Here is a 25,646-nt window from a genome sequence, read left to right as displayed (position 1 = left end):
TAGTTCCACCTTTTAAATTTTTGTCAAAAGAATCATTTCCGTTATTGCTTTGGGCCGAAAACTGTATTGTCATCTTTGATACAAGTTTCTTATTAATTTGTATTAGATCTTTCAAAATAGCTATCTTAGTTGTCATTTCCTTTCCCTTTCCATATGACTTCCCTCATTCAGGGTCTTTTCATCCTACTGTTGGATAATTACAACTGCTTCATGTATGGTCTGCCTCTAGTCTTTCCTTCTTCTAGTGGACCTTGAATACCACTGAAAGAAAAATACGACTGTAGTTCCAGCCATGCTCAAGAATCTGAAATGACTCCCTGTTATCTACCTCAGTCAGTCCAAGCCCTGTTGTCTGACTTTTAAGCCTCTCTTTTTTTTTTTTTTTTTTTTTTTTTATTTGAGACAGAGTTTTGCTCTTTTTGCCCAGGCTGGAGTGCAATGGCGCAATCTCGGCTCACCGCAACCTCCGCCTCCCGGGTTCAAGCGATTCTCCTGCCTCAGCCTCCCGAGTAGCTGGGATTACAGGCATGTGCCACCACCCCGGCTAATTTTGTATTTTTAGTAGAGACGGGGTTTCTCCATGTTGGTAAGGCTGGTCTTGAACTCCCGACCTCAGGTGATCCACCTGCCTCGGCCTCCCAAAGTGCTGGGATTACAAGCGTGAGCCACCGCGCCAGCCTTTTTAAGCCTCTCTTAACTTGATCAGTCATATTTCCAACAGTACTTACTTTTACACCTTAGCACAAGCTCTTTGGTTAGATTCTTCAAAGTCTTTAAAATATTGTATTGTCATACCCTCCTTGGCACTCTTCTTATTGCTAGGAAAGTCCTCCTTCTCCTGTACGTCCTTTAAAGCAGCAGCCCCCAACCTTTGGCACAGAGACATGTTTCGTTCTAGACAATTTTTCCAAGGACATGGGGAGCAGGGGATGTGTTGGGTAGAAACTATTCCATCTCAGATCATCAAGCATTAGATTCTCATAAGGAGCACACAATCTAGATCCCTTGCACGCACAGTTCACAATAGGGTTCGAGCTCCTGTGAGCATCTAATGCTGCCGCTGATCTGACAGAAGGTGGAGCTCAGGCCATGATGCTTACTCTCCTGCTGCTCACCTCCGGCTGTAACAGGCCACAAACCTGTACTGGCCAATGGCCCAGAGATTGGAGACCCCTGCCTTAAAACCCAGATGAGTTCCCCCCTCCTCAAAGCCGTTTCTTTACTGTTCAGATTCAAATTGTTCTCCTGTTTTTCTGAGCTCTTACTTGTACTCACTGTTGGACCATGTGGTAAATAAGAGGTAAAATACAACATAGTGGTTCAGAGCATGAAGTCGAGAACCAGACATGGGTTTAGAATCTACACTTTTAGATTCTGGCTCTGCCATTTACTACTCTGTGACCTTGGCCTAGTTAATTGACCGCCTTGTGCCTTAGTTTCCTCATCAGTAAAATAGGGATAATAACCGTATCTACCTCATAGAGTTACTGTAAGGATTAAGGATGAATGTATTTAGAGTAGTACCTAACGTAATGATATAAGTGTTTGCATTATAATCAATATCACTAAGCACTTGTTTATTCTCAGGTATTTTTGCTTTTTGTTTTTCATGTATAGTATTTTTATTTTTCCAATTAGACAGTAAGCTCTTTTAAGGCAGAGTGTTACATCTTTTGTTTCAGTCTCATTTTTCCTGGTAGTTATTCAGCAAAACCCATTTGCTAATTTGATTTCTTTGTAGCCTGCGTTCCTGTATAAAAACCTTTAATAAGCTCTTTCTTTGAATGAGCTACTGAGGGAGACATTTGGAAAGAAAAATCCATGAATAGTTACAAGAATTCACCTTCCTGGGGTCAGAGGGCTGGTAACAACCTATAACAACTTCCACATTATGAGGTAACCTCTAGATTTTAGTTTAAACTGGGAATATTTTGAGACAGAAACGAGGAAAATATAGTTTTGGGTTTTATGTAGAAGTAACTTTAGTCTTTTTTTTTTAAAATGGACTCTTCATTTATAGCTAAATGTTAAGCTTTTTTTAAAAGAAAGGAATAATCTTCTGTAGCAAATGGAATGTTTGTATAATTAATCTTCTATCTTAAATGTCAAATTATTAATTTTTAAAAATCTTTTTTCACAGGACTTCCTGATCCATTTGCTAAGGTGGTGGTTGATGGATCTGGGCAATGCCATTCTACAGATACTGTGAAGAATACACTCGATCCAAAGTGGAATCAGCATTATGACCTGTAGGTTTAAACAATTAGTTTGAAATGAAACATATAATTAATGTTACTTAATATAGTCTTTGAAACGAATCATGGGAAATGATCTGAGTTTCATCTGTGGTATAATTTGGTCTTCACAAAAGGCGTAAAGAAAAGCCCAGTGGGAATGTGCTTCGGCTTACAGACAGTTTCTGAAAGATGAAGCATCCCTTAAATTCTATGAAGAACAAAATGAAACTGGCTCACAGTAGAGCAGTCCCCCACCTCTTTTTTCAATTAAATAAAGGTATTAATTCACCACTTTAGACCAATTATAAAACCAGAAATAAGAATTTGGGTTGCACTGAATAGGCATTCTCTCTGCCTTTATATGGATGGTTTCTTTCTTTTAAATTTTATTTTAACCATAGGAACATATGCACCTTTTTAAAAAGGCAAATGATACTATAAAGCTTTTACTGGAAAACAGCAAGTTCCCTGCTCCATTCTCATTCCTGATTCCCATCCTCAAGGTAACTGCTTTAATAACTTTGGCTGTTTGTTCTGGTATTTTCATCTGTTTCTAGATATGCTTTTTATTTTATAGCCTCACAGTTTCCTTTTTTTAGTTTTAGGTAATTTTTTTTTTTTTTTTTTTGGAGACAGAGTCTTGCTCTGTCACCCAGGCTAGAGTGCAGTGGCACCATCTTGGCTCACTGCAACCTCTGCCTCCTGGGTTCAAGCATTTCTCCTGTCTCAGCCTCCTGAGTAACTGGGACTCCAGGTGCCCGCCACCACACCCAGCTAAATTTTTTATTTTTATTAGAGATGGGGTTTCACCATGTTGGCCAGGCTGGTCTCAAACTCCTGACCTCAAGTGATACGCCTGCCTCAGCCTCCCAAAGTGCCAGGATAACAGATATGAGCCACCACGCCAAGCCTAGTTTTCGGTATTTTTGAATTTCCTGCCTAGAAGATGATTCAGCTTTATTTTTTATTATTAAAAATTCTTTTAAAATTAGAGACAGTCCCACTCTGTTGCTCAGGCCAGAGTGCAGTGGCATAATCATAGCTCACTGCAGCCTCAAACTCCTGGACTCAGCTGATCCTCCCACCTCACCCTCCTGAGTAGCTGGAACTGCAGGTGCATGCCACCATGCCCAGCTAATTTTTTTTTTTTGTAATTTTTTGTAGAGATGGAGTCTTGCTATATTGCCCAGTCTGGTCTTGAATTCCTGGGCTCAAGAGATTCTCCCTCCTCGGCCTCCCAAAGTATTTGGGTTACAGGCATTGGCTGCGATGCCCAGCCCAGTGGTTCAGCTTTTAAAATTGGTATTCATCATCCCCATTCTCATGCCACTCACAAGCCCCTCCTTTTTTTAGTCTTCCAATATGTTGTATGAACCTTTTTGGTTAAACCATTGTTCCGTGTTTACATTATTAGGATTATGTAAATATCCATAGTTGGGTCACATGGGTACAAGAATTATATTTTCTTTCTTGACAGCTTTTGTTTTTTTCTGAAGTTAGGAGCTACTTTCCCCTTTTGTTTAGTTTTCTATTTATCTCCTAGCTAGAAATGCGAAATTATACGTCATGATTCTCAAACTCTCCTACAGAACTAAAGATCTTTTCTCCATATATTCAGTTCTGTCAGTATTCCATTGGCTTTGTTTCTTCTTGGAGATACCTCTCCTGGGAGTCTCTGTTCTCTTTCTTCAGTCTGGTGTGATGGTTCTCTAAGACCTGCTGTGCAGTTGTCCTGGGACTTGCCTGGCAGTTTCCTTTGTCTCTTCTAGGTTTAGTGACTTCTTTTTTTTTTGTTTGATTGTTTACTCTCCTGTTGTGGTGAACTTTATCTTCCATTGTCATTTTGAGAAATAATACAAAGATGGGAAGAAAGTTGAGATCTTAGCAGAAGATATATTTTGACTTCTTTTGATATGGTTTGAGTATAGGCTTCTAGGTGAAATATCACTTTACCTCCAAATGTTGAATACATTGCTCCATTATCTTCTAGGTTTAGATCTGTACTGTTGAGTAGAAATATAATGCAAGGCACAAATGGGAGCTCATCTATAATTTCAAATTTCCTAGCATCTACATTAAGATAAGTAAAAAGAAACAGATGACATTAAGCTGATAAACTGGGCGTGGTGGCTTGCACCTATAATCCAGCTACAACATAACGAGACCCTGTTTCTTAAAATGAAGCATAATAATTTATTTAATTCAATATATCAAAAATACTTTCAACATGTCAATATAAAAATATTGAACTACTTACATATATGTATATATACATATTTACTATGTCTTTTAAAAATCAGCAGTTTTCTCATTTTATGTTAAGAAAAAAAATCAGTGGTTTCTTTGGCTGCTTGCCTCAGTGTGGACTAGCCACGTTTGAAGTACTCAAGGGTCCCGTGTGGTTGGTGGGTACCATTTTGGACAGTGTAGGTTCAGAGTATTGCTGATGGCATCCTGATTTTGATCTGTCTTGACTGTTGTTTTCCACTGGAAGTTTCTTTATTCCTCTGTCACTTGTTATTTTCTTTAAAAAAAAATTGTAGCCACCCTAGTGGGTATGAAGTTGTATCCGGTCATGGTTTTGAGGTGCATTTCTGTCATGACTGATGATGTTGAACATCTTTTCATGTGCTTATTAGGTTTTATCTTACAATTAATATTAATTGGCTACCAGAGGCTTCTCTCATGATTGTTTCTAAAGTCATTTTGCAAAACCCTTGCCTTTAATTGGCTAACTATACAAACAAAAGTCTAATAATTAAATTTTAGCCCAAAATCCTGAGTATATATTTTGGTCTGTATGGTAACATTATATTCACCTATAGAGGTGTCCCTCTCCCCCTCTCAACAAAACATCCTGAAACTTGTTTATAAATCATGTGTTTGTTAGTCAAAATTTTAATAGAAGCTAATAGAGCCCTCTGACTTTCAATTGTAAAAGGATTTACTGTGTATGTTGCCATGTGTATTACATGAGGTTTCATTAAAGTGAGAGCATGTACTTCTCAGTGTATAAGAAAAGGTAATATTTCAGATTCATTTCTGGCCCAGGAATATTTGGACAGAATGTTTGTGACATACACCCTTAAGTAATACAATATATTTCATAATTTTTAGTAATTCAGAGTTAGGCTGTCTTCCAGAAGGTCTATAATTAGGAATTTCTTATTATGGTTTAATGTAGAATTTACCAACCTTTTCAAATCATGGTGCACATAAAAAATATGGCACATTGGACTACACAGATGAAGTTGCTTAAGCCAGTGATGCGTTGCCCTGAGGACTGAGGTAATCAATATATGTATTTCAGCATACCTGTAAACCAGGCTTACTAGTTGGACAACTGGTTTAATGTAACTTTTTTTTTTTTTTTTCCTTTTTTTGAGACGGAGTTTCGCTCTTGTTGCCTGGGCTGGAGTGCAATGACGCGATCTCGGCTCCCCGCAACCTCCGCCTCCCGGGTTCAAGCGACTCTCCTGCCTCAGCCTCCCGAGTGGCTGGGATTACAGGTGCACGCCACCATGCCCGGCTAAGTTTTTTGTATTTTTAGTAGAGACAAAGTTTCTCCATGATGGTCAGGCTGGTGTCAAACTCCCAGCCTCAGGTGATCTGCCTGCCTCAGCCTCCCAAAGTGCTGGAATTACAGGTGTGAGCCACCACGCCCGGCCTAATGTAACTTTTAAAAAAAAAATGTTTAGTTTGGGTAATTCAGCTACTTAGTACTTGATTCTGGCTCTGGAATTACATGCCAGTAGATACATGCCAAGACAGATCTGGTAGGTGTATTTGAAAATTGGTACATGCATACTGAACAATATTTTAGTTCAAATTTTTTCATTTGCAAGTAACAGAGACCAAATTCAAATTGTCTTAATTTTTTAAAAGGGAATGTACTGATTTGCGTAATTAAAAGCCCAGGGGTGGGCATTTTTTAGGCACAGCTGGATCCCGGGGCTCAAGTGTACCTTCCATGTCACTTATTTAAAAGCTTTAGTCCTTATTTAAATGGTTTAGGCTTTTCTCTATACTAAGTGAATTTTTCTGATATTGCTAATTTATTGAATGATACTTTAAGATCAAGGTTGCTGGACCAAAAATTTGACCTCTTATTGTCATTGAAATAGAGCTAGGATTCTACTGATATGTTATTTTATTATCTTTTTGCATGGGTTGACGCCATGTTAACTATTGGCTGTGGTAGAGCTTTTACATACTTGCAGGTGTATGCACAGACAAGTACAGTAACGCTTTTCCCTGCTCTGCTTGTCTGCAGGCAGTGAAGTGAAATCTGCAAGAGTCCTGCTCGCTCAAGGCCTGCATACAGGAAAGAAGCAGGGGAAAAGCGTTACAAACAGCTTTTGTTCTACAGCATTTTAAAATATAACAGGTAGGTCAGATTTTTGGTCTGTCAGCCTTGACACTATCGCTTGAAAAGTAGGTCATGTCATCGAAATGTATTTAAAATGTGACTGTGATAAAAGTTTTTAATATTCTTTTTCTTGGGAAGAAGTTATTTAATAAACTCCCTTAGTGTTATTAGTCACTAGCTACTAAAATAGCCTTCTTACTGACTAGAATTATAGCCCAGCTTGAGAGTGGCAGATGTGATAAAAATATACTAAAATTTCTTTTTAGATTTTACTTTCAAGATTATTAGAAATTTAAATTCAATCCTGTGGATTAACTCAAGATGTATTTTGCATAATCCAGCCAGACTCTGAAGTGTGTATGTAACTTTAGAGTATAAAAAGAACAAAAGAAAAATTTTACGCCAACTGCCTGTAACTACCAAGTTACTCATGCAGCTGTTTTGTTTTTTAGGTATATTGGAAAGTCTGATTCAGTTACGATCAGTGTATGGAATCACAAGAAGATCCATAAGAAACAAGGTGCTGGATTTCTTGGTTGTGTTCGTCTTCTTTCCAATGCCATCAACCGCCTCAAAGACACTGGTTGTGAGTAGATACGAGTGCTTTTCAAATTAAAAAATATATATGTGTGTATGTGTATATGTATGTGTGCATATACATATATACAGGCACTGTATATGTATTCTCAAATATATATTTAAAAATATTTATATTTGGGTATGTTGGTAGGGCTTCAAACACAACTTCCTGTGTACATCTGAAACACTGGTGAAAATTCCTGATCTAGGCCGGACGCGGTGGCTCAAGCCTGTAATCCCAGCCCTTTGCGAGGCCGAGACAGGCAGATCACAAGGTCAGGAGATCGAGACCATCCTGGCTAACACGGTGAAACCCCGTCTCTACTAAAAAATACAAAAAACTAGCCAGGCAAGGTGGCGGGTGCCTGTAGTCCCAGCTACTTGGGAGGCTGAGGCAGGAGAATGGCGTAAACCCAGGAGGCGGAGCTTGCAGTGAGCTGAGATCCGGCCACTGCACCCCAGCCTGGGCGACAGAGCAAGACTCCGTCTCAAAAAAAAAAAAAAAAAAAAATTCCTGATCTAAATTTATTTTGTAGACTTAAAAAAAAAAAATGAGGCTGGGCGTGCAGTGGCTCTCCTCTAATCCCAGCACTTTGGGAGGCCGAGGTGGGCAGATCACAAGGTCAGGAGATCGAGACCATTCTGGCGAACACGGTGAAACCCCGTCTCTACTAAAAATACAAAAAATTAGCCAGGCATGGTGGTGTGCGCCTGTAGTCCCAGCTACTCGGGAGGCTGAGGCAGGAGGATGACGTGAATCCGGGAGGCGGAGCTTGCAGTGAGCCCAGATCGCACCACTGCACTCCAGCCTGGGCGACAGAGCAAGACTGTCTCAAAAAAAAAAAAAAAAAAAAGTTTTAAATATGTGAAACTTACAGCCAAATCAGAGCTGATGCTTCATTTCCAGCTAATTTACAAGTATTAAGAAATGATTGATATCCAGAATGGCAGAAAGAAAGATGTCAGGATGTATATGCCTTTTAAAATTTCTAGTACCCTTTTCTGGTTTTGGTGGATTTGTGGATGAAATGTTTTTATTGAGGTGATTGGAGTGTTTAAGCTGGCAGTTAAAGGGCAATTACAGAAGGGTAAGAACTGCTATGACAAAATTAAAAGTTAAAGATTAAACGTTATTTTGAGTGTACGACAGCTGTATTAATGACTTAACTATAGCTCAGTTTATCACCAGCCTGGGGATTTAGAAGATTAGACCAAGATCAAGACATTAGAAGTGGTTTTCATAATGGATTTATAAGTTGACTTAGCATAACCAGGTGAATCTTTTGGATGGATCTTTCCATTGGAACATAAATGAGAATTCCTTTTTCAACAGGTTTTTTTGTGTGTTTGTTTCTATAGAATTCTTTTTTATATAATGTAAAAAATACTGTTAGTCATTGTCATGGGATTTTAGCCCAGATGCATGTGCTAAACAAACTCACATAAGATCTAAGGAAACTAATAAAAAACAGAGTAAATTTAGCATTGAATGTTAAATATATTAAGAGATTGTCTCTTAGTGTAGTATGATACCACAGCATAGGTATCTATTGACTTTGTGAAAAAGAAAAAAGCAGAAAATTGAGCTAGAAGTTCTTAGTCCAAGGTATTTAAAGGCATCTAAGAAAGTCTTATATTTCTGGGCTGACAGTGACAACAGTAGGGAAAAGACATTGGGATTGGAAAAAACGAATTGCATATAAAAATGAACTGTTTTTTTACTCAGCAAACTGAAAAGTTATAGATCAAATGTCTGACATTATCCCATGTGCAATTTACCCAACTTTTATTGAACACCTAATGTGCTACTCTTCTAAACCCTGGCTGTATAAAGGAGAAAAGGGTATGAATCCTGTCCTCTGATAAGCAAGGGCAAAGGCCTCCTGGCAAAGGGAGCATGCTACATTGGAAGGACTGAATAGGAGAGGAGGAGTTGCTCTGCAGAATCCACTATATAGCCAACTTAGTAGCACCCATTTATTTTGCAAAGAGAAAAGTCTCTGTATTTTTGGTTGGATAACTAGGGACTGTAGTTTAGGGGCATGGATTTTTCTTTGTGTTTCTTGTGACTGTTTCCTTGTATTAATTTGACCTTTTTGATGTGCAGTAGTATTGAATTTATCAAATATTTATTGAGCACCTACCTGATGCAATGTTCTGCCAGATTGGAGTGGAAAATGCAAAGACTAAGATATGGTCTCCTCCTTTTATCAATTCACAGATGAGTAGACAGATGGCATACAGTTGTAAAAGCATTCAGCTATAAGTGCGGTAATCAAAGTAAAACCAGCATCCTTTAAGTGACCTTGTTCCTTACTGTAACTTTCAGGGTCAGGCCAGTGTTATTTCTCGTTTACAGATGAGGCATCTGAGAGAATAAATGAGTTACTTCTAAATGAATGACAGAACTGAATGACAGATGCAAACCCAGATTTTACAGTTTATTCTTGGCTTCTTCTTAATACTTTTTTGTGTCCATGTCATTTGAAATGGTTAGGTAAAAAATGATAATGACAACTAACATTTGTTGGCCACTTATGTTCCAGGCACTATGCTGAGAGTTTTGCGTAATTATCTGATTTAATCCTCAAAAAATATGAAGATTCACATATTGTCATATTTGAGAAAACCAAGGCTCAGGGATAAATTCCTTAAGACCAACAACTATTAAGACTCAGACTAAAGTGGTCTAAAAGTTTTGGAGAGAATGTGACTGCATGTTGGCAATGTAATACACCAGTGTTTCATGGTTTTTGAAATCTGAACTCATTAAATGATAGGTTTGATTTCTAATGGATTGTGGAAATTTATTGTCACTCTATAGATGTTAGAATCTCTGATATCAACTAATTTTTTCATTGCTTTCTTTGTTGACTTCAAATAGATCAGAGGTTGGATTTATGCAAACTTGGGCCAAATGACAATGATACAGTTAGAGGACAGATAGTAGGTAAGTGTGGAATTTAAAGTTACATGAATTTTAGTTTCATTCAAACTGACCTTAAAATGTAAAATACCTTTTAAATCAAAGTATAATAACTGTAGCTTCATTGTGTTGGCCTGAATTAAATGAGCCAGGTAAAATGTTACAGTGAATCTAGGATCCAGGTTAACTTAATTTTAAAAACTTATTGTAAAAAAAAGTTTTGTGAAGAACCGTTGATCCTTTAGGAAATAATTCTTTCAAAGTATCCTAATATAGTAGATCACTAAGTTCAGACTTTATAGATGTTATTGAAGTTTACTGAAAATAATTCTCAAACTAGTTTTTTTAGTAAGAAGAGAACATTCTATTGAACTTGTTTTAATGTTTAATGCTTTACAGCTTTAAAATCTATGCTAATTGAAAAAAAAAATGAGTGATGGTAGTGTAGCACTGGAAAAAGGGAGAAATTGTTACCTTACTCATGAGGTACTTAGTAGTCTTACATGGTATTTAGGGTGTCTTGAATTGACCTGGAGGGAAGGGCTTGATACAAAATTTGCTGAGACCTTTCTTCAGAATTGATATTTGCTCAAGATGCATAGTATGAAAGGACACTGTTCATCTTAGAGGCTTCTTAAATTAAAGAAGAAAAATGTGGCCAGGCGCAGTGGCTCACACCTGTAATCCCAGCAGTTTAGGAGGCTGAGGCAGGTGGATCACCTGAGGTCAGGAGTTTGAGACCAGCCTGGCAAACATGGTGAAGCCCTATCTGTACTAAAAATATAAAAAATTAGCCGGGCATGGTGGCGGGTGCCTGTAATCCCAGCTACTCGGGAAACTGAGGCAGGAGAATTGCTTGAACCTGGCAGGCGGAGGTTTCAGTGAGCCAAGATTACACCATTGCACTCCAGCTGGGTGACAAGAGCAAGACCCTGTCTTAAAAAAAAGAAAAGAAAAGAAAAATCCAATAGGAATGTCACACTTCATGATAGAGCAGAACTTAGAATAAGATTATTTTGTTATGAACCCATCAGAGAGGTTTTAGTTACTCAAGGTACTTGAAGGTACTTCATTTTACAAGGCAGTGAATTGGGTTCATAGTTAGAGAACCACCAGAGTAGCCACATAGCAAAGCCCTATTGTGGTTTTCCCAGGGAAGTATCTACACCAGTGTACCCCACCATTTTTGGCACCAGGAACCGGTTTCATGGAATACAGTTTTTCCATAGACCAGGTTGGGGGTGGGGGTGATTTCAGGATGATTCAAGTGCATTACTTTTATTGTGGACTTTATTATTATTACATTGTAATACATAATGAACTAATTCTACAACTCACCATCATGTAGAATCAGTGGGAGCCCTGAGCTTGTTTTCCTGCAACTAGGTGGTTCCATCTGTGGGTGATGGGAGACAGTGACAGATCATCAGGCATTAGAGTCTCATAAGGAGTGGGCCTTGTGTATGTGGTTCACAATAGGGTTTGTGCTTCTATGAGAATCTGATGTCGCCACTGATCTGACAGGAGGCAGAGCTCAGGGGTAATGCTCACTCACGCGCTACTCACTCCTGCTGTGCGGCCTGGTTCCTAACAGACCCTGGACCAATACCCCACCCATCCATGGCTTGAGGGTTGGGGATTCCTGATTTGCACTACAGCATTACTGATAATTCCTGTCATTCTTAGATTGAGAAGGGAGCAAAAAAAAAAATCTCAAAAATAAATTTAGTCATACAATATTTTCACATAAAAGTGTTTCTTCTGTATTCGATATGTTACATAATGCTCGTTAACTACTGTCTAGTAGTAACAAAATAGTTTTACTAGGTGTGAATTTGCGTTTATATAAATAGCAGACTTTGTTAGACATTAGAAATATACCTACTGGAGTACACCACATAAAAAACAAATGTTTTACTCTTAAATATGTGTATGCATGTATATATGTATTTATTTAAAGCTCTTGTGTGAATCTGGTGTTCATAACAGGACCATTAGTAAAGAGAGAGGCAGGCTGGACTCAGACATTATGATTGTTTAGTTCTGTCATTCAAAAACAGAATGAGTTCCAGTTCTTTCAGAATGAGCCCTCTAACAAATAATTGTAAGTAGGTATATATACTTTTTGGAAAATGGAGAAAAGGGCACTAGAAGACTAACTTTAAAAACTGTATTCCCGGGTCGGGCACGGTGGCTCATGCCTGTAATCCCAGCACTTTGGGAGGCCAAGGTGGGCAGATCATAAGGTCAGGAGTTCGAAATCAGCCTGGTGAATTTTGTAGAGATGGTGAAACCCCATCTCTACTAAAAAAAATACAAAAATTAGCTGGGCATGGTGGCGTGAGCCAAGATCTCACCACTGCACTCCAGCCTGGGCAACAGAGCGAGACTCCATCTCAAAAAAACAAAAACAAACAAAAAAACTGTATTCCCCTCTAGTATTTTTATATACGTAAATATGTATATAAAATGTATATATTTATGTCTTTAATTCCAGTGAACATTAAATTTTTACTTTGCTTTCTTTCACTTAACGATAATCATTTCTAGTATTTATAATCTTTGTAATTAATGATTTTTAAAGGATGAAATATATAGATATATCACAACTTAATTAAAATTAATTTTTTTGCTATTATAACATTGAAACTTGCAAGCATTTTTGTACACTTTGATTTATTTTTTTTAGAAAAGAATCTCCCAAATTTAGATAATTGATTCAAGGGGTACAAACTTTTTTCCTTGTTTAAAACTGTTATGCCCCAGCTACATTGGGAGGCTGAGGTGGGAGGATTGTTTGAGCATGGAAAGTCTAATGAATCATTATTGTTATCACTTGAATGTATACTTTTTTTATGTTTTTCTTTAAATGAGATAATACTGAATTTTTAAAAACCAATTTAAATTTATCATAAACCTCTTTTTTTTTTTTGGACCATAAACACATTTCTATAGCATTGTTACTTGTTTTTTTGTTTTTTTTTTTTTTCCTACTTTGCATTAAGGCTTGCAAAATCCGTAGCATTTTTAATGTTGTATGATAGTCTATGGTGGGTATGTAATTCATTTAACCAGTTAATAGCTGTGCTATTAACATAGCATTCTGGAGATGTAAGTTGAAGCCCATGAAACTCTTTAGCTTTAAATCTTACTATTATTCTAAACAATACTAGTGAGAAAATACATTGTTTCTACTGTGATTGTATTTTGGTAAGCATTTCACTTATTTTATCTATTTAAAAACTGATTGATATAGTTGTCTAGTACAGTTTTCATATAATGTTTTATTTACATTTGCCAAGTAGGTGTTCATAGTGTTCTCTCCTCTAAATGGGACTTAATATCAAGGAGCTCTGTGTTGCACTGATCTTTCAAAATGTTCACAGAGCTGGAAGATTTCAGAATTTTGAGACCCTTCTTTGAATGAAGGGTCCTTAGATGTAATACTTGTTGTGCTCACCGATTATTTAAGAAGTTGGATTATAGTCAAGTTTGACCGTACTGCCTTCTGTCTTTTGGGAGAGTTACCAGAATTAGAATTGAACAATACTGGAGTAGCACAGAAGGACTTCAGGGATATTATTTAACCTAACTTTTTCATTATTCAGACGGGGATTATCTAAACCTTAAGTATATTAAGTGTTTTGTTCTAGGTTACAGTGCTAAACTGGTTACTAGAGCCTGCTCTAGAATTCACAGCTCTTCTTTGTTTTTTGTGATGGTTTTATACTACACTGGATAATGGTGTCCTGTTAAAACTCATGGAATCCAAGGATTGCTCTCTTACTGGAATACCAGGATGGCCCTCTTGCTAGAATACAGTGTATTTTTTTTTTTTTTGAAACGGAGTCTCACTCTGTCGCCAGACTGGAGTGCAGCGGTGCAATCATGGCTCACTGCAACCTCTGCCTCCCAGGTTCGTGATTCCTCTGCCTCAGCCTCCCCAGCAGCTGGGACTACAGGTGTGCACACCATACCCATAGTTCCTCACCTGGCTAATTTTTTGTATTTTAGTAGAGACGGGGTTTCACCATGTTTTCCAGGCTGGTCTCGATCTCCTGACCTCATGATCCACCTGCCTTGGCCTCCCAAAGTGCTGGGATTACAGGTGTAAGCCACTGCGCCCAGCCCAGTGTATTTTTTAGATGGTCAGATGATCAAGTATTAAAGTCACATTAATGTGGACTTTTCAAACTCATTTGTACATGAATATACCCTTAATATGTTATGCCTCTTCTTAAGTACAGCAGTAACTCTGCTATGCACCATTACTATGGTGAAAAAGGAATTAGGCTTCTTCCATGAACATGTTAAAGTGTAGAAAACCTTAGAAGTCTAATATTACTCCTAAAGAGAAAAATCTATGGGAAAAGAAATTGTAAATTTTAGTAGAAACCAAAGAATTCATTCTAAAGTATTAAAATAAGCTAAGCCAGATGTCTTCTAAAGATAGAAATTTTTGATTATAATAGTTCTTTCTAGTTGTACAAATCTTAGTAATATTTCTGTCATTTAATAGTAAGTCTTCAGTCCAGAGACCGAATAGGCACAGGAGGACAAGTTGTGGACTGCAGTCGTTTATTTGATAATGATTTACCAGACGGGTAAGCTAACATCACTGAAATCATTAGAGAAATATATAGATAATATTCTTAAAAGAATATAAATAAGTTGGTGTTTATTTTATATTAAATGGTGTTTATTGTATATTGAATGTAGATTTTCCTTGTAATGGTAAAATTAATGGAAGATCTTGTCACAACAAATTTATAAAATAAGCCACAAATTAGATGTGTTAAATTTGGTTATTAAGAGTTTTGACTAGGAGACAAATGAAATTTATTGACAAATATAAGTCTCTTGTAGATATTATCTAGTTAAAAAAAGTTACTTGATTAAATTATTCAAAACAGGCCCTGCAAGTGCTAAATTAGAAACATTGCTGTATTTAAGAGGGATGGGATGGATAATTTGTGTGATAGTAATTAAAATAACATAGTAACATTTATTTGAGCATGTATATGTCAGATACTGTTACAAGCGCTTTATGTACATATCATTTAATTCTCATAGCATCTTGGAAGGTAGTATATAGCCATGCTTCTGAAATCAGACCACCTGAATTCTAATCCTTACTCTTCTTTGTACTGGCTTTATGACCTTACTTTATTTAACTTCCATGTGCTTTGGTTTATATTTATTTACAAAAGAGTATGAGTGATAATAGCATACTCCATAAAATGTTGAGAGGATTAAATGAAATAATTCAGGTAAAGCACTTTAGCACAGTGTCTTGCATAAAATAAGTGCTTAGTAAATAATTAGCTACTATTATTTCTATTGCTATTACTGTTGTTACCCTCAAAAACTAAGAGTTAGATAAGTAATTTGTTTAAGGCCACATAGTAAGTGGCAGAGCCAAAACACACAAACCTGTCTTGATTCTAAAGTCATGATTTTTATCATTGGTCTCTTTAATACTAGTTCTGACTCTTTTCTGATTTTATTTTTAACATTCAAAGTATTTTTAATTAACTTCAATGAGATATAACTTACATGTAATAAATTGCATCCATTTAAGTATATAAATGGTTAAATTTTAACTCCAATTACGTTTTATACAAAATTTTATACCCAGGTTACGGTATATGCTCATTTTTTAAACTGTTAAAAATCACTATACTTAACTGTTCATAGATCACTTTAGCTTCCAGATATGTCTGTTAGCTCTTTTGTAGATATGAGGTAGATTATGATATTTTTGAAAAGGAAATTTAGGATGAAATAACTAATCAATATTGAGAGAGTACCAGCAGTAATAAGGCTTATTGTTCTAAACTTGCCCTACATTAATGTACTATAATTGTAATCAGAGGGGGAAAAATACCCTAGCATCTCTTCATTTTCTGTCTTTTAGAGCCCTTCAACCTCTGCCAATATCTTTGTAGAAATATTAGAATTATCACATTTCTATAGCCATTTGGCTCTTTTTCATTAAATGAATTATGATAAAGAGTTGATAGAAAGTAGCAGTCTTGGCCGGGCATGGTGGCTCACACCTGTAATCCCAGCACTTCGGGAGGCTGAGGAGGAAGGATCATGAGGTGAAGAGATCGAGACCATCCTGGCCAACATGGTGAAACCCCATCTCTGCTAAAAATACAAAAAGTAGCCAGGTGTGGTGGCGTGCACCTGTAGTCCCAGCTACTCAGGAGGCTGAGGCAGGAGAATTGCTTGAACCCGGGAGGCGGAGGTTGCAGTGAGCTGAGATCACACCACTGCATTCCAGCCAGGTGAAGGAGCAAGACTCCATCTCAAAAACAAAAACAAAAAAAAAGGCTGTTTTGATTTTTTTTTTTTTTTTTTTTTTTGAGAAGGAATTTCGCTTTTGTCACCCTGGCTGGAGTGCAGTGGCACCATCTTGGCTCACTGCAACCTCTGCCTCCCGGGTTCAAGCAATTCTCCTGCCTCAGCCTCCCTAGTAGCTGGGATTACAGGCGCGCGCCACCACGCCCAGCTAATTTTTGTATTTTTAATAGAGACGGGGTTTCACCATGTTGGCCAGGCTGGTTTGGAACTCCTAACCTCAGGTGATCCGCCTACCTTGGTCTCCCAAAACGCTAGCCTCCCAAAATGCTGGAATTACAGGCATGAGACACCGTGCCGGCCAACAGTCTTGACTGTTAAAAAATTAGTTTGGGCAGGCTAAATGCTTTGAAAAGCTTTCGGCTGGGCGCTTTGACTCATGCCTGTAATCCTAGCACTTTGGGAGGCCAGGCAGGTGGATCACGAAGTCAAGAGACCTCGTGATTTTATGACTAAATATATTTTTAGTATAGCCGTTTTCCATATTCTAGAGTAATTAGTATGAATTTAATTGTGCATTGTTGACATTAAAAATTCTCAGAGTTTGGCTGATGGAAAATATTTGATACACCTCAGCGTAAATACTTTAGAAGCTTCAGAATCCCATAAAATATATTATGTAGTTCTAAAATAAGTTGAAAAAATTCTGTATTCTGTGAATTGATACTTCAGGTTGGCATTCCTGATTTGTAACAGATATCTTACTGGCTTGCTTGTTGCACTGAAAACATTCTGTGTCCAAGTTTCCTGTTAATGCCTTATCACTCAATATTTTTATTTAAGCTGGGAAGAAAGGAGAACCGCCTCTGGAAGAATCCAGTATCTAAACCATATAACAAGAACTACACAATGGGAACGCCCAACACGGTAAGTACGTACAAATATTTTCCCATAGTCTATGCTGGCCACCCTCCTGAAGTCCTTTTCTATGTATCTGTCAGCTTTACTAGATTTTTTTTTGTCGGTTTATGCTGTTGTAGATCAGTACATCTTAAAACAGGTGCCATTGTTATTTTTTTAAAGTGATCTTCAACAGTTTGTTTGACAGGTCATGCTGTCATTGTAGCTCCAGAGCCTGCAGTGGTACTCAATAAATATTTATTGAATGAGGCTGGGTGTGGTGGCTCAAGCCTGTAATCCCTGCACTTTGGGAGGCCGAGACGAGCAGATCACTTGAGTTCAGGAATTTGAGACCTACTCAAGAGGGGGAAAAACAGGCAAAACAAAACATTGCACAAGATGGCAAATTTTGTTCTCACTTAAAAGTGTGGGTACCCCTTCAAGAGATGGAGCGTGGCCACTCAGGAAAGCAGAGGGGTCCCGGAAAGGAGGAAACCGTACGACATCCAGGAACCTCCAAGGGGCCAGCTGCGGGAGACCGCAAGGGGGACGCTCTCTACCAAAAAAATTAGCCAGGCATGGCCGGGTGCAGTGGCTCACACCTGTAATCCCAGCAATTTGGGAGGCCAAGATGGGCAGATCTTGAGGTCAGGAGATCGAGACCATCCTGGCCAACACGGTGAAACCCCATCTCTACTAAAAAAAAAAATACAAAAAAGAAATTAGCCGGGCGTGGTGGTGGGCGCCTTTTGTCCCAGCTACTCGGGAGGCTGAGACAGGAGAATGGCATGAACCCAGGAGGCAGAGCTTGCAGTGAGCTGGGCAACAGAGTGAGACTGGGCAACAGAGCGAGACTCTGGTCTCAAAAAAAAAAAAAAAATTTGCTGGGCATGTGGCATGTACTTGTGGTCCCAGCTACTTGGGATGTTGAGATGGGAGGATTTTTTGAACACGAGTAGTGGAGGTTGCAGTGAGCCGAGACTGTGCCAGTGTACTGTAGCCTGAGTGACAGAATGAGACTCCATCTCAAAAAGAAGAAAAAAAAAATTGCCCGGGCATGGTGGCTCACGCCTGTAATCCCAACACTTCGGGAGTCCAGGGTGGGCGGATCACTTGAGGTCAGGAGTTTGAGACCAGCCTGGCCAACATGGAGAAACCCCGTCTCTACTAAAAATACAAAAATTAGCTGGGCATGTTGGTGGGTGCCTGTAATCCCAGCTTACTCAGGAGGCTGAGGCAGGAGAACTGCTTGAACCCAGGAGGTGGAGGTTGCAGTGAGCCGAGATTGTACCACTGTACTCCAGCCTGGGCAATAGAGCGAGACTCAGTCTCAAAAATATAAAATAAAATAAAATTATTGAATGAATTAAATTGATAAGCAGAGGAATCTCTGAACTAAATCTTGAAGAGTGTCAAGTATAGTCACTTCATGGAGCTTACTGTATAAAGACATTGGGATGCAAGATAATTTTGGAAACTGCAAAGAGGTGCTTTTGAAGTAACCAAAAACAAATAGTCTACTTGGCTGAATCCCCTTCTCCCCACTCTTTTAAGTGAGAACAAAATTTGCCATCTTGTGCAATGTTTTGTTTTGCCTGTTTTTCCCCCTCTTGAGCAGGACTGGCACGAGACATAAAATACCAAATTCTTTTCATTAGCTGCACCTACTTTTATTTATACACAACTAATTGCTTAACTCATTGGATCACAAAATTTTCTCATTAACATTATGATTCTCAGGTAAAAGCCAGCTCATGTTGCCAAGCTGCATTTCTAGTATTAAACTGCCAAGGAATTTATTGAAGTACCCATTTTTATTATATGTGAGCACAAATAAATATGTACTTGTGTCAGTGTTCAGGGTTTCACTTGAACACCCATTTCCTTCCGACTCATTTAACCAGTAAAATTAACTTTAATTTCTACGTGTATGTAAGGATGATTGTTGTTTTAAATGCTAATTTTTTTTTTTTTTTTTGAGACAGTCCTGCTCTGTTGCCTAGGCTGGAGTGCAGTGGTGTGATCTCAGCTTACTGCAACCTCTGTCCACTGCAACCTCTGCCTCCCAGGTTCAAGCAGTTCTCGTGCCTCAGCCTCCCAAGTAGCTGGGACTACAGGTGCCCGCCCCCACGCCTGGCTAATTTTTGTATTTTTAGCAGAGATGGGGTTTCACTATGTTGGCCAGGCTGGTCTCAAACTCCTGACCCCAAGTGATCCGCTCGCCTCGGTCTCCCAAAGTGCTGGGATTACACGTGTGAGCCACCATACCCGTTCATGTTAATTTAAAAATGAACTCTTGATTATTTTTTATTTTGGAAGATCTGCAGTAGTAGACTGGAAGCTCCTTAAAGAGACAAACTGTCTTCTTCCCTTTTGTGATGTGTTGTCAAAGGACTGAGTGACTTTTTTAGATTGGGAGGTCCGAGGGACCTCTTAGGAGGCAATAACAAACTGATTTGAATGACAAAAAAGAGCCAGGCCTGGGGAGAGTGGGAGAAAAGAATATGCCAGGTGGAAGGAAGAGCAACTGCTCTCAGGTGGAATGACCTCGGCAAGTTCAAGGAACAGAACGATATGAGTGTGGCAGAAGCAGAGTGGGAGGGAGAATGGTGGGAAGTCAGATCTGAGAGAGAGGCTGTAGCTAGATCTAGCAGTAGTTTGTAAACCAGTCTCACATCCACAGATATATGTGGATTTTATATCAAATGTCATTAAAATAAAGTCATTTAAATACATAGTTGACGTGCTTATCATTTGTGTTTCTTTGGTGCTTAGAGACTTCAGATTTGCTTTTACTCAGTTCTTGAAGTCGTTACACTTGTATTAGTCATTGTGTTTTCAGATATGATAAGTGATTGTTACTGCAGTATATATATTGTCTAGAGAACTCTACTTTCGATATCTAAATTGATAATGTCTTTTCCTTGTTAATTTTCAATAGACCGGCATCCGAATATTCTAGCCCTGGCAGACCTCTTAGCTGCTTTGTCGATGAGAACACTCCAATTAGTGGAACAAATGGTGCAACGTGTGGACAGTCTTCAGATCCCAGGCTGGCAGAGAGGAGAGTCAGGTCACAACGACATAGAAATTACATGAGCAGGACACATTTACATACTCCTCCAGACCTACCAGAAGGCTATGGTACGACAACTAGCAAAGGAAAAATAAAATGTGGTTTACTGATTTCAGCTTGCTGAGGAAGTCAGAAAATATATTTTGAAAAAGTTATTAATCTGGGCTTAGGGATTCTGCATGAAAATAAATATAAAACCTCCCAACTTTGAAAAGTCTTTGAAGTGGTAGATGACTACCCAGCCAACAGTTTGACCTTGCACTCGTCATTCAGCCTCAGCGTTTGTGCTCTTTTATCATGAAGTGAGATGACTAGTTTATAACAAAGGTAGTGTGAGAAGCATACGAGATGAAGTGAGACTATTTTGTAAATAGGCACTGAATAGAAAGGTAAGATGGTATTGTTACTGATAACAGTAATCTGAAGTTCAACCTACGATGTAATTTTTTAGACATATATTTAGAAATAATTTCAAAGGCATATTTCTGATCATATATTTATATTGTCTATAATTTTGGATTATCTAAGTGGATTGTTATAAATGATTGAGTCACTTCTATGTTTGTATAAAATGATTACAATCTTATATAAAATCCTAGATTATAAAATTTCATGTGGAAGATAACATGAGTCTTCTCCTAATAGAATACAGAAGTTTCTAAATTAATACCATCTTGTGAATACTTGTATATAGTCTAAACTTGACTTCCTCTCCTTGCTTGCCAAAAGCTCACCAAGGTTACTTATATCCTTGCCCTCTTAACAGACTGTAGATAAACCACTTTGGATTGATGTTGACACCTAATAACCAACATTGCGAATTGCCACACCTAAGTTTTATTTTACTCAAGGATATTTTTAAAAACTCTTCCGCAAATGCATGATTCTCATTTTAGTTTTAAATGTATTTTAGCTCTTTAATTTGAAAAAATTTGTCCATTAACTGTGCTATGACTCAGAGGTTAACTTTTAGCACAATCATTAAATTACAGGCTTGAAAGACCTAGGACCTAGGTTCATATCCTGGTGTTGCCATGTAACACTGAACACATCATTTAACCTCTTTGAGCCTCAGTTTTATCCTCCATAGGGGAAAATAATAGCATCAACCATCTAAGTTTGTTGTAAGAAATCAATGATACCTAATCTCATGTGAAACACTGGCACAGTGTTTGGCATGGTAGATTTTAACTGTAATTATCAGTGTTCAGACCTGAGAAGAAATTTTCTCCTGCCATTTCTCTTGGAGATTAGAAGGCAAGCTCTTTAGAGTGGGAGTGGTTATACTTTTACAATATTTCTGTGATTTGAATTTTAAAAATTGTACAACCACAACATAAAAATAAAATAGATACCAAGGCTGAAATTATTATGGCTGTCCTCTATAATAATATGATTTTGTTTATAATTTGTGAAAGTTTAAAGTTTAAATTTATTGACTTTATATGTTTATAAACAAATTAGATTTATACTAATAAATATTAGTAATAGTTTTATTGTTTTATGTATTGAAGTTTCTCATTAGATTTTATTTAAAGAAAAGTGGTTCTGTTGTTTTAAAAAAAAAGACAAAACAAAACCCACCATAAAGAAATGCTTTTATAGGTTGTTCTCTTCACCCTGGCCTTTCCTCTGTCTTTCCAAGGGCTTTGAGTTCATTTTGTCCTTGACTTTTTTCTCCCCAGTGTGCATGCTTGCTCTTTCTAATTTGGCTATTTTTCCATCTCTATCTGTTTATGACATAGAATGTCTTCCTAGTATCTCACTGTTTTGCTTCTCTTTGAGCTCAAATGTAATCTTGAGAATACACCTTTGTCTAGCAAAGAGAAAACGTAAGTTTTGGTATAAAATTAGGCATAGTAAGCGTTATCAACCTCCAGACTCTTTGAAAATTTCCTTAAGTTCTTCCTCAGATCTTCCCAATGTTGGCCAGCCTCTTTCTCAGAGCCTTTTATACCTCATTTAAAATCTTTTAATTATTAGTATTGTGACAATCTTGATTTGTTTTCCATTGCAACATATTTAGTATTTGAGCCACGTTATAAGTTTAGTTTGCTTTTAGATAGCTGACCCATGGCCCTTATCATTTGTAAAATTGTTTCCAAGAGACAGAACAAATGATTTGTAAAGCCCTTTTTTGATAATAAATAAAATAGATTGGTAATTTGGAGATTTTTTCCTACTAGTGTATCATCTTAGTGTATATAACTGTCTTTGATCCGGACATTCTGAATGTTTTTGTTATCAGTGTTTATTAATTTTACAGAACAGAGGACAACGCAACAAGGTCAGGTGTATTTCTTACATACGCAGACTGGTGTGAGCACATGGCATGATCCAAGAGTGCCCAGGTAAGTACATATTTTAAGTACTCTTTAGACTATCAAAGAGCCATTTCACCTAGGATTTCTTTGATTTTTAAGAAATTTTTACCTTTTAAAAATAGTTAATGTAAAAGTTTGACTCTTCTGATAGTTATTGCAGTTTCGACATTTAGCAGAAAGTCTCGCCTACTTCTCTGCAATCCCACCTCAGTTCTCCCCTCCCTCACCAGTTCCTAGCCATCCTCCCCTGCTTCCCCTTAAAAAAAGTAGAATAGGCCAGGCGTGGTGGCTCACACCTGTAATCCCAGCACTTTGGGAGGCCAAGGTGGGCAAATCACGAGGTCAAGAGATCAAAACCATCCTGGCCAACATGGTGAAACCCCATCTCTACTAAAACTACAAAACTTAGGTGGGCATGGTGGCGCGTGCCTATAGTCCCAGCTACTCAGGTGGCTGAGGCAGGAGAATTGCTTGAACCCAGGGAGGTGGAGGTTGCAGCGAGCTGAGATCATGTCACAGCTCTCCAGCCTGGTCACAGAGCGAGACTCTGTCTCAAAAAAAAAAAAGAGTGGAATAAAAACATGGATCTTTTAGGAGTTTGAAACTTGTCCTAGGGCACCAAGCAGAGCAGAGTGGCTCTCACCTATATTCCCAACACTTCAGGAGGCTGAGGCATAAGGATCACTTGAGCCCCAGGAGTTTGAGACCAGTCCTAGCAACATACACCCGGTCTCTACCAAAAATTAAAAATCAGCCATATGTGGTGGAGCACATCTGTGGTCCCAGTTGCTTGGGAGGCTGAGGCAAGAGGATTGCTTGAGCCGTGGATGTTGAAGTGACAGTGAGCCTTGGTCGCACTATAGTACTCCAGCCTGGGTGACAGAGCAAGACCCCATTTCAAAAAAAGAGAAAGAAAATTTGTGTAGTCCCAGCTGCTTGCGAAGCTAAGGTGGGAGGCGGAGGTTGCAGTGAGCCGAGATCACACCACTGCACTCTAGTCTGGGTGACAGAGCGAGACCTTTCTCAAAAAAACAAACAAACAAACAAAAAAAAACGGATAGAAAAAGAAAATTGACCTGGGGAGAAACATAGAACACATACCCTTTAAAAAAGCGTAGTAGGTTGATACTCTTAATATGGTTCAGCTTAAAAAAAAAAAAAAACCTTTAAAAAATTTAACCTCATAAATGTATTCAATGTTCCTTTATGTGTTCCTTATTAAAATTTCATTTTTAGAAAACAACATAATTTAATTAATGTTTTTGAGACGGAGTCTCATTCTCTTGCCCAGGCTGGAGTGCAGTGGTGCAATGTTGGCTCACTGCAACCTCCGCCTCCCGGGTTCAAGTGATTCTCCTGCCTCAGCCTCCTGAGTAGCTGGGATTACAGACACCTGCCACCACACCCAGCTAATTTTTGTATTTTTAGTAGAGATGGGGTTTTGCCATGTTGTCCAGGCTTGTCATGAACACCTAACCTCAGGTGATTCTCTCGCTTCGACCTATCAAAGTGCTGGGATTATAGGCACGAGCCACTCTGCCTGGCCCTAATTTAATTTAAATATCCAGACTTTTGTATTTCAGCTGCAGATACTGCATTTACTAACCAAAATGTCAATTACTTTTAACTTCAAAAAGATGAAATGACACACAAGTTAATTTAGTGATTTACCATAATTTTTGGAACATTGTTTTCTTCCTCCCTCCCTTCTTCCCTCCCTTTTTTTGAGACAGGATCTGGCTCTGCTGTCCAGGCTGGAGAGCAGTAGTGCAGTCCTGGCTCACTGCAACCTCTGCCTCCTGGGTTCAAGCCATCCTCCCACGTCAGCCTCTTGAGTAACTGGGACTACAGGCATGCGCCACAATACCCCACTAATTTTTGTATTTTTATTAGAAATGGGGTTACGCCATGTTGCCCAGGCTAGTCTCAAACTCCTGAGCTCAAGCAATCTGCACACCTCAGCCTCCCAGAGTGCTGGGATTACAGGCATAAGCCACCATACTTGGCCCTATTTTGAGTTGTTTTTTAATGAATAGATGCAAAGTACCAAGTAGTCCAGTTGAAACTGGAAAAAAGCTTGAATTCTAAATTAAATTCGAAATCAACTCTGTATGTTGCACATACAAAGGATTTGTAGGTTGTGGGCATTTTATGTTAAGCACAGCAGCCCCCCTCCTCCAAAACAAAACAAACCTCCCAAAACAACCCACAGAGGGTTTTTTTCTGCCTAAAGCTTATACTCAGGACTCTATTGTGTATTTGAATCAAAAACAGATGTGACGGCCGGGTGCGGTGGCTCAATCCTGTAATCCCAGCACTTTGGGAGGCCGAGACGGGCGGATCACGAGGTCAGGAGATCGAGACCATCCTGGCAAACATGATGAAACCCCGTCTGTACTAAAAAAATACAAAAAAACTAGCCCGGCGAGGTGGCAGGCGCCTGTAGTCCCAGCTACTCAGGAGGCTGAGGCAGGAGAATGGCGCAAACCCGGGAGGCAGAGCTTGCAGTGAGCCGAGATCACGCCACTGTATTCCAGCCTGGGCAACAGAGCGAGACTCCGTCTCAAAAGAAAAAAAAAGGAAAAAAAAAACAGATGTGACTAGCTTGTCTTGAGTTGCTTTGATGCTCTCTATTTATAAATAAAACTACAATTATGAAAATGTCTTACTTTGTGTTATAGAGCTCAGAATCCTTTGAGGGTGGCAACCAAGGGAATGTGCTATTACTCATTACTTTATCAAGGTTGCCATTTCCATGTCTTGACAATATAAGCTGTTAGTTTTTAAAAAGTAGTGGGGGCTGAGCACGGTGGCTCACACCTGTAATCCCAGCACTTTGGGAGGCTGAGGCGGGAGGATCACTTGAGGTCAGGAGTTCAAGACCAGCCTGGCCAACATGGTGAAAACCCGTCTCTACTAAAAATACAAA

The 25,646-nt window shown here is 38.5% G+C and overlaps 1 protein-coding gene across 2 annotated transcripts in view; it reads left to right on the top strand.

The window, feature by feature from the left end:
* The window catches only part of LOC105469005 (SMAD specific E3 ubiquitin protein ligase 2), a 114,458-nt gene that overhangs the window by 59,089 nt on the left and 29,723 nt on the right, over positions 1 to 25,646 (top strand). For both annotated transcript variants that reach the window (XM_071083461.1, XM_071083462.1), the window contains 7 exons: positions 2,141 to 2,249; positions 7,059 to 7,192; positions 10,070 to 10,135; positions 14,631 to 14,715; positions 17,261 to 17,344; positions 20,259 to 20,461; positions 22,660 to 22,744. In XM_071083461.1, the coding sequence (XP_070939562.1) occupies positions 2,141 to 2,249; positions 7,059 to 7,192; positions 10,070 to 10,135; positions 14,631 to 14,715; positions 17,261 to 17,344; positions 20,259 to 20,461; positions 22,660 to 22,744 (766 nt within the window). The remainder of the gene's footprint in view (positions 1 to 2,140; positions 2,250 to 7,058; positions 7,193 to 10,069; positions 10,136 to 14,630; positions 14,716 to 17,260; positions 17,345 to 20,258; positions 20,462 to 22,659; positions 22,745 to 25,646) is intronic.

This window comes from Macaca nemestrina, chromosome 17, assembly GCF_043159975.1.
Source record: "Macaca nemestrina isolate mMacNem1 chromosome 17, mMacNem.hap1, whole genome shotgun sequence".
Lineage (NCBI taxonomy): Eukaryota > Metazoa > Chordata > Mammalia > Primates > Cercopithecidae > Macaca > Macaca nemestrina.
The sequence above is the reverse complement of the archived record's forward strand: the minus strand, read 5'-3'. Positions and strand labels throughout refer to the sequence as shown.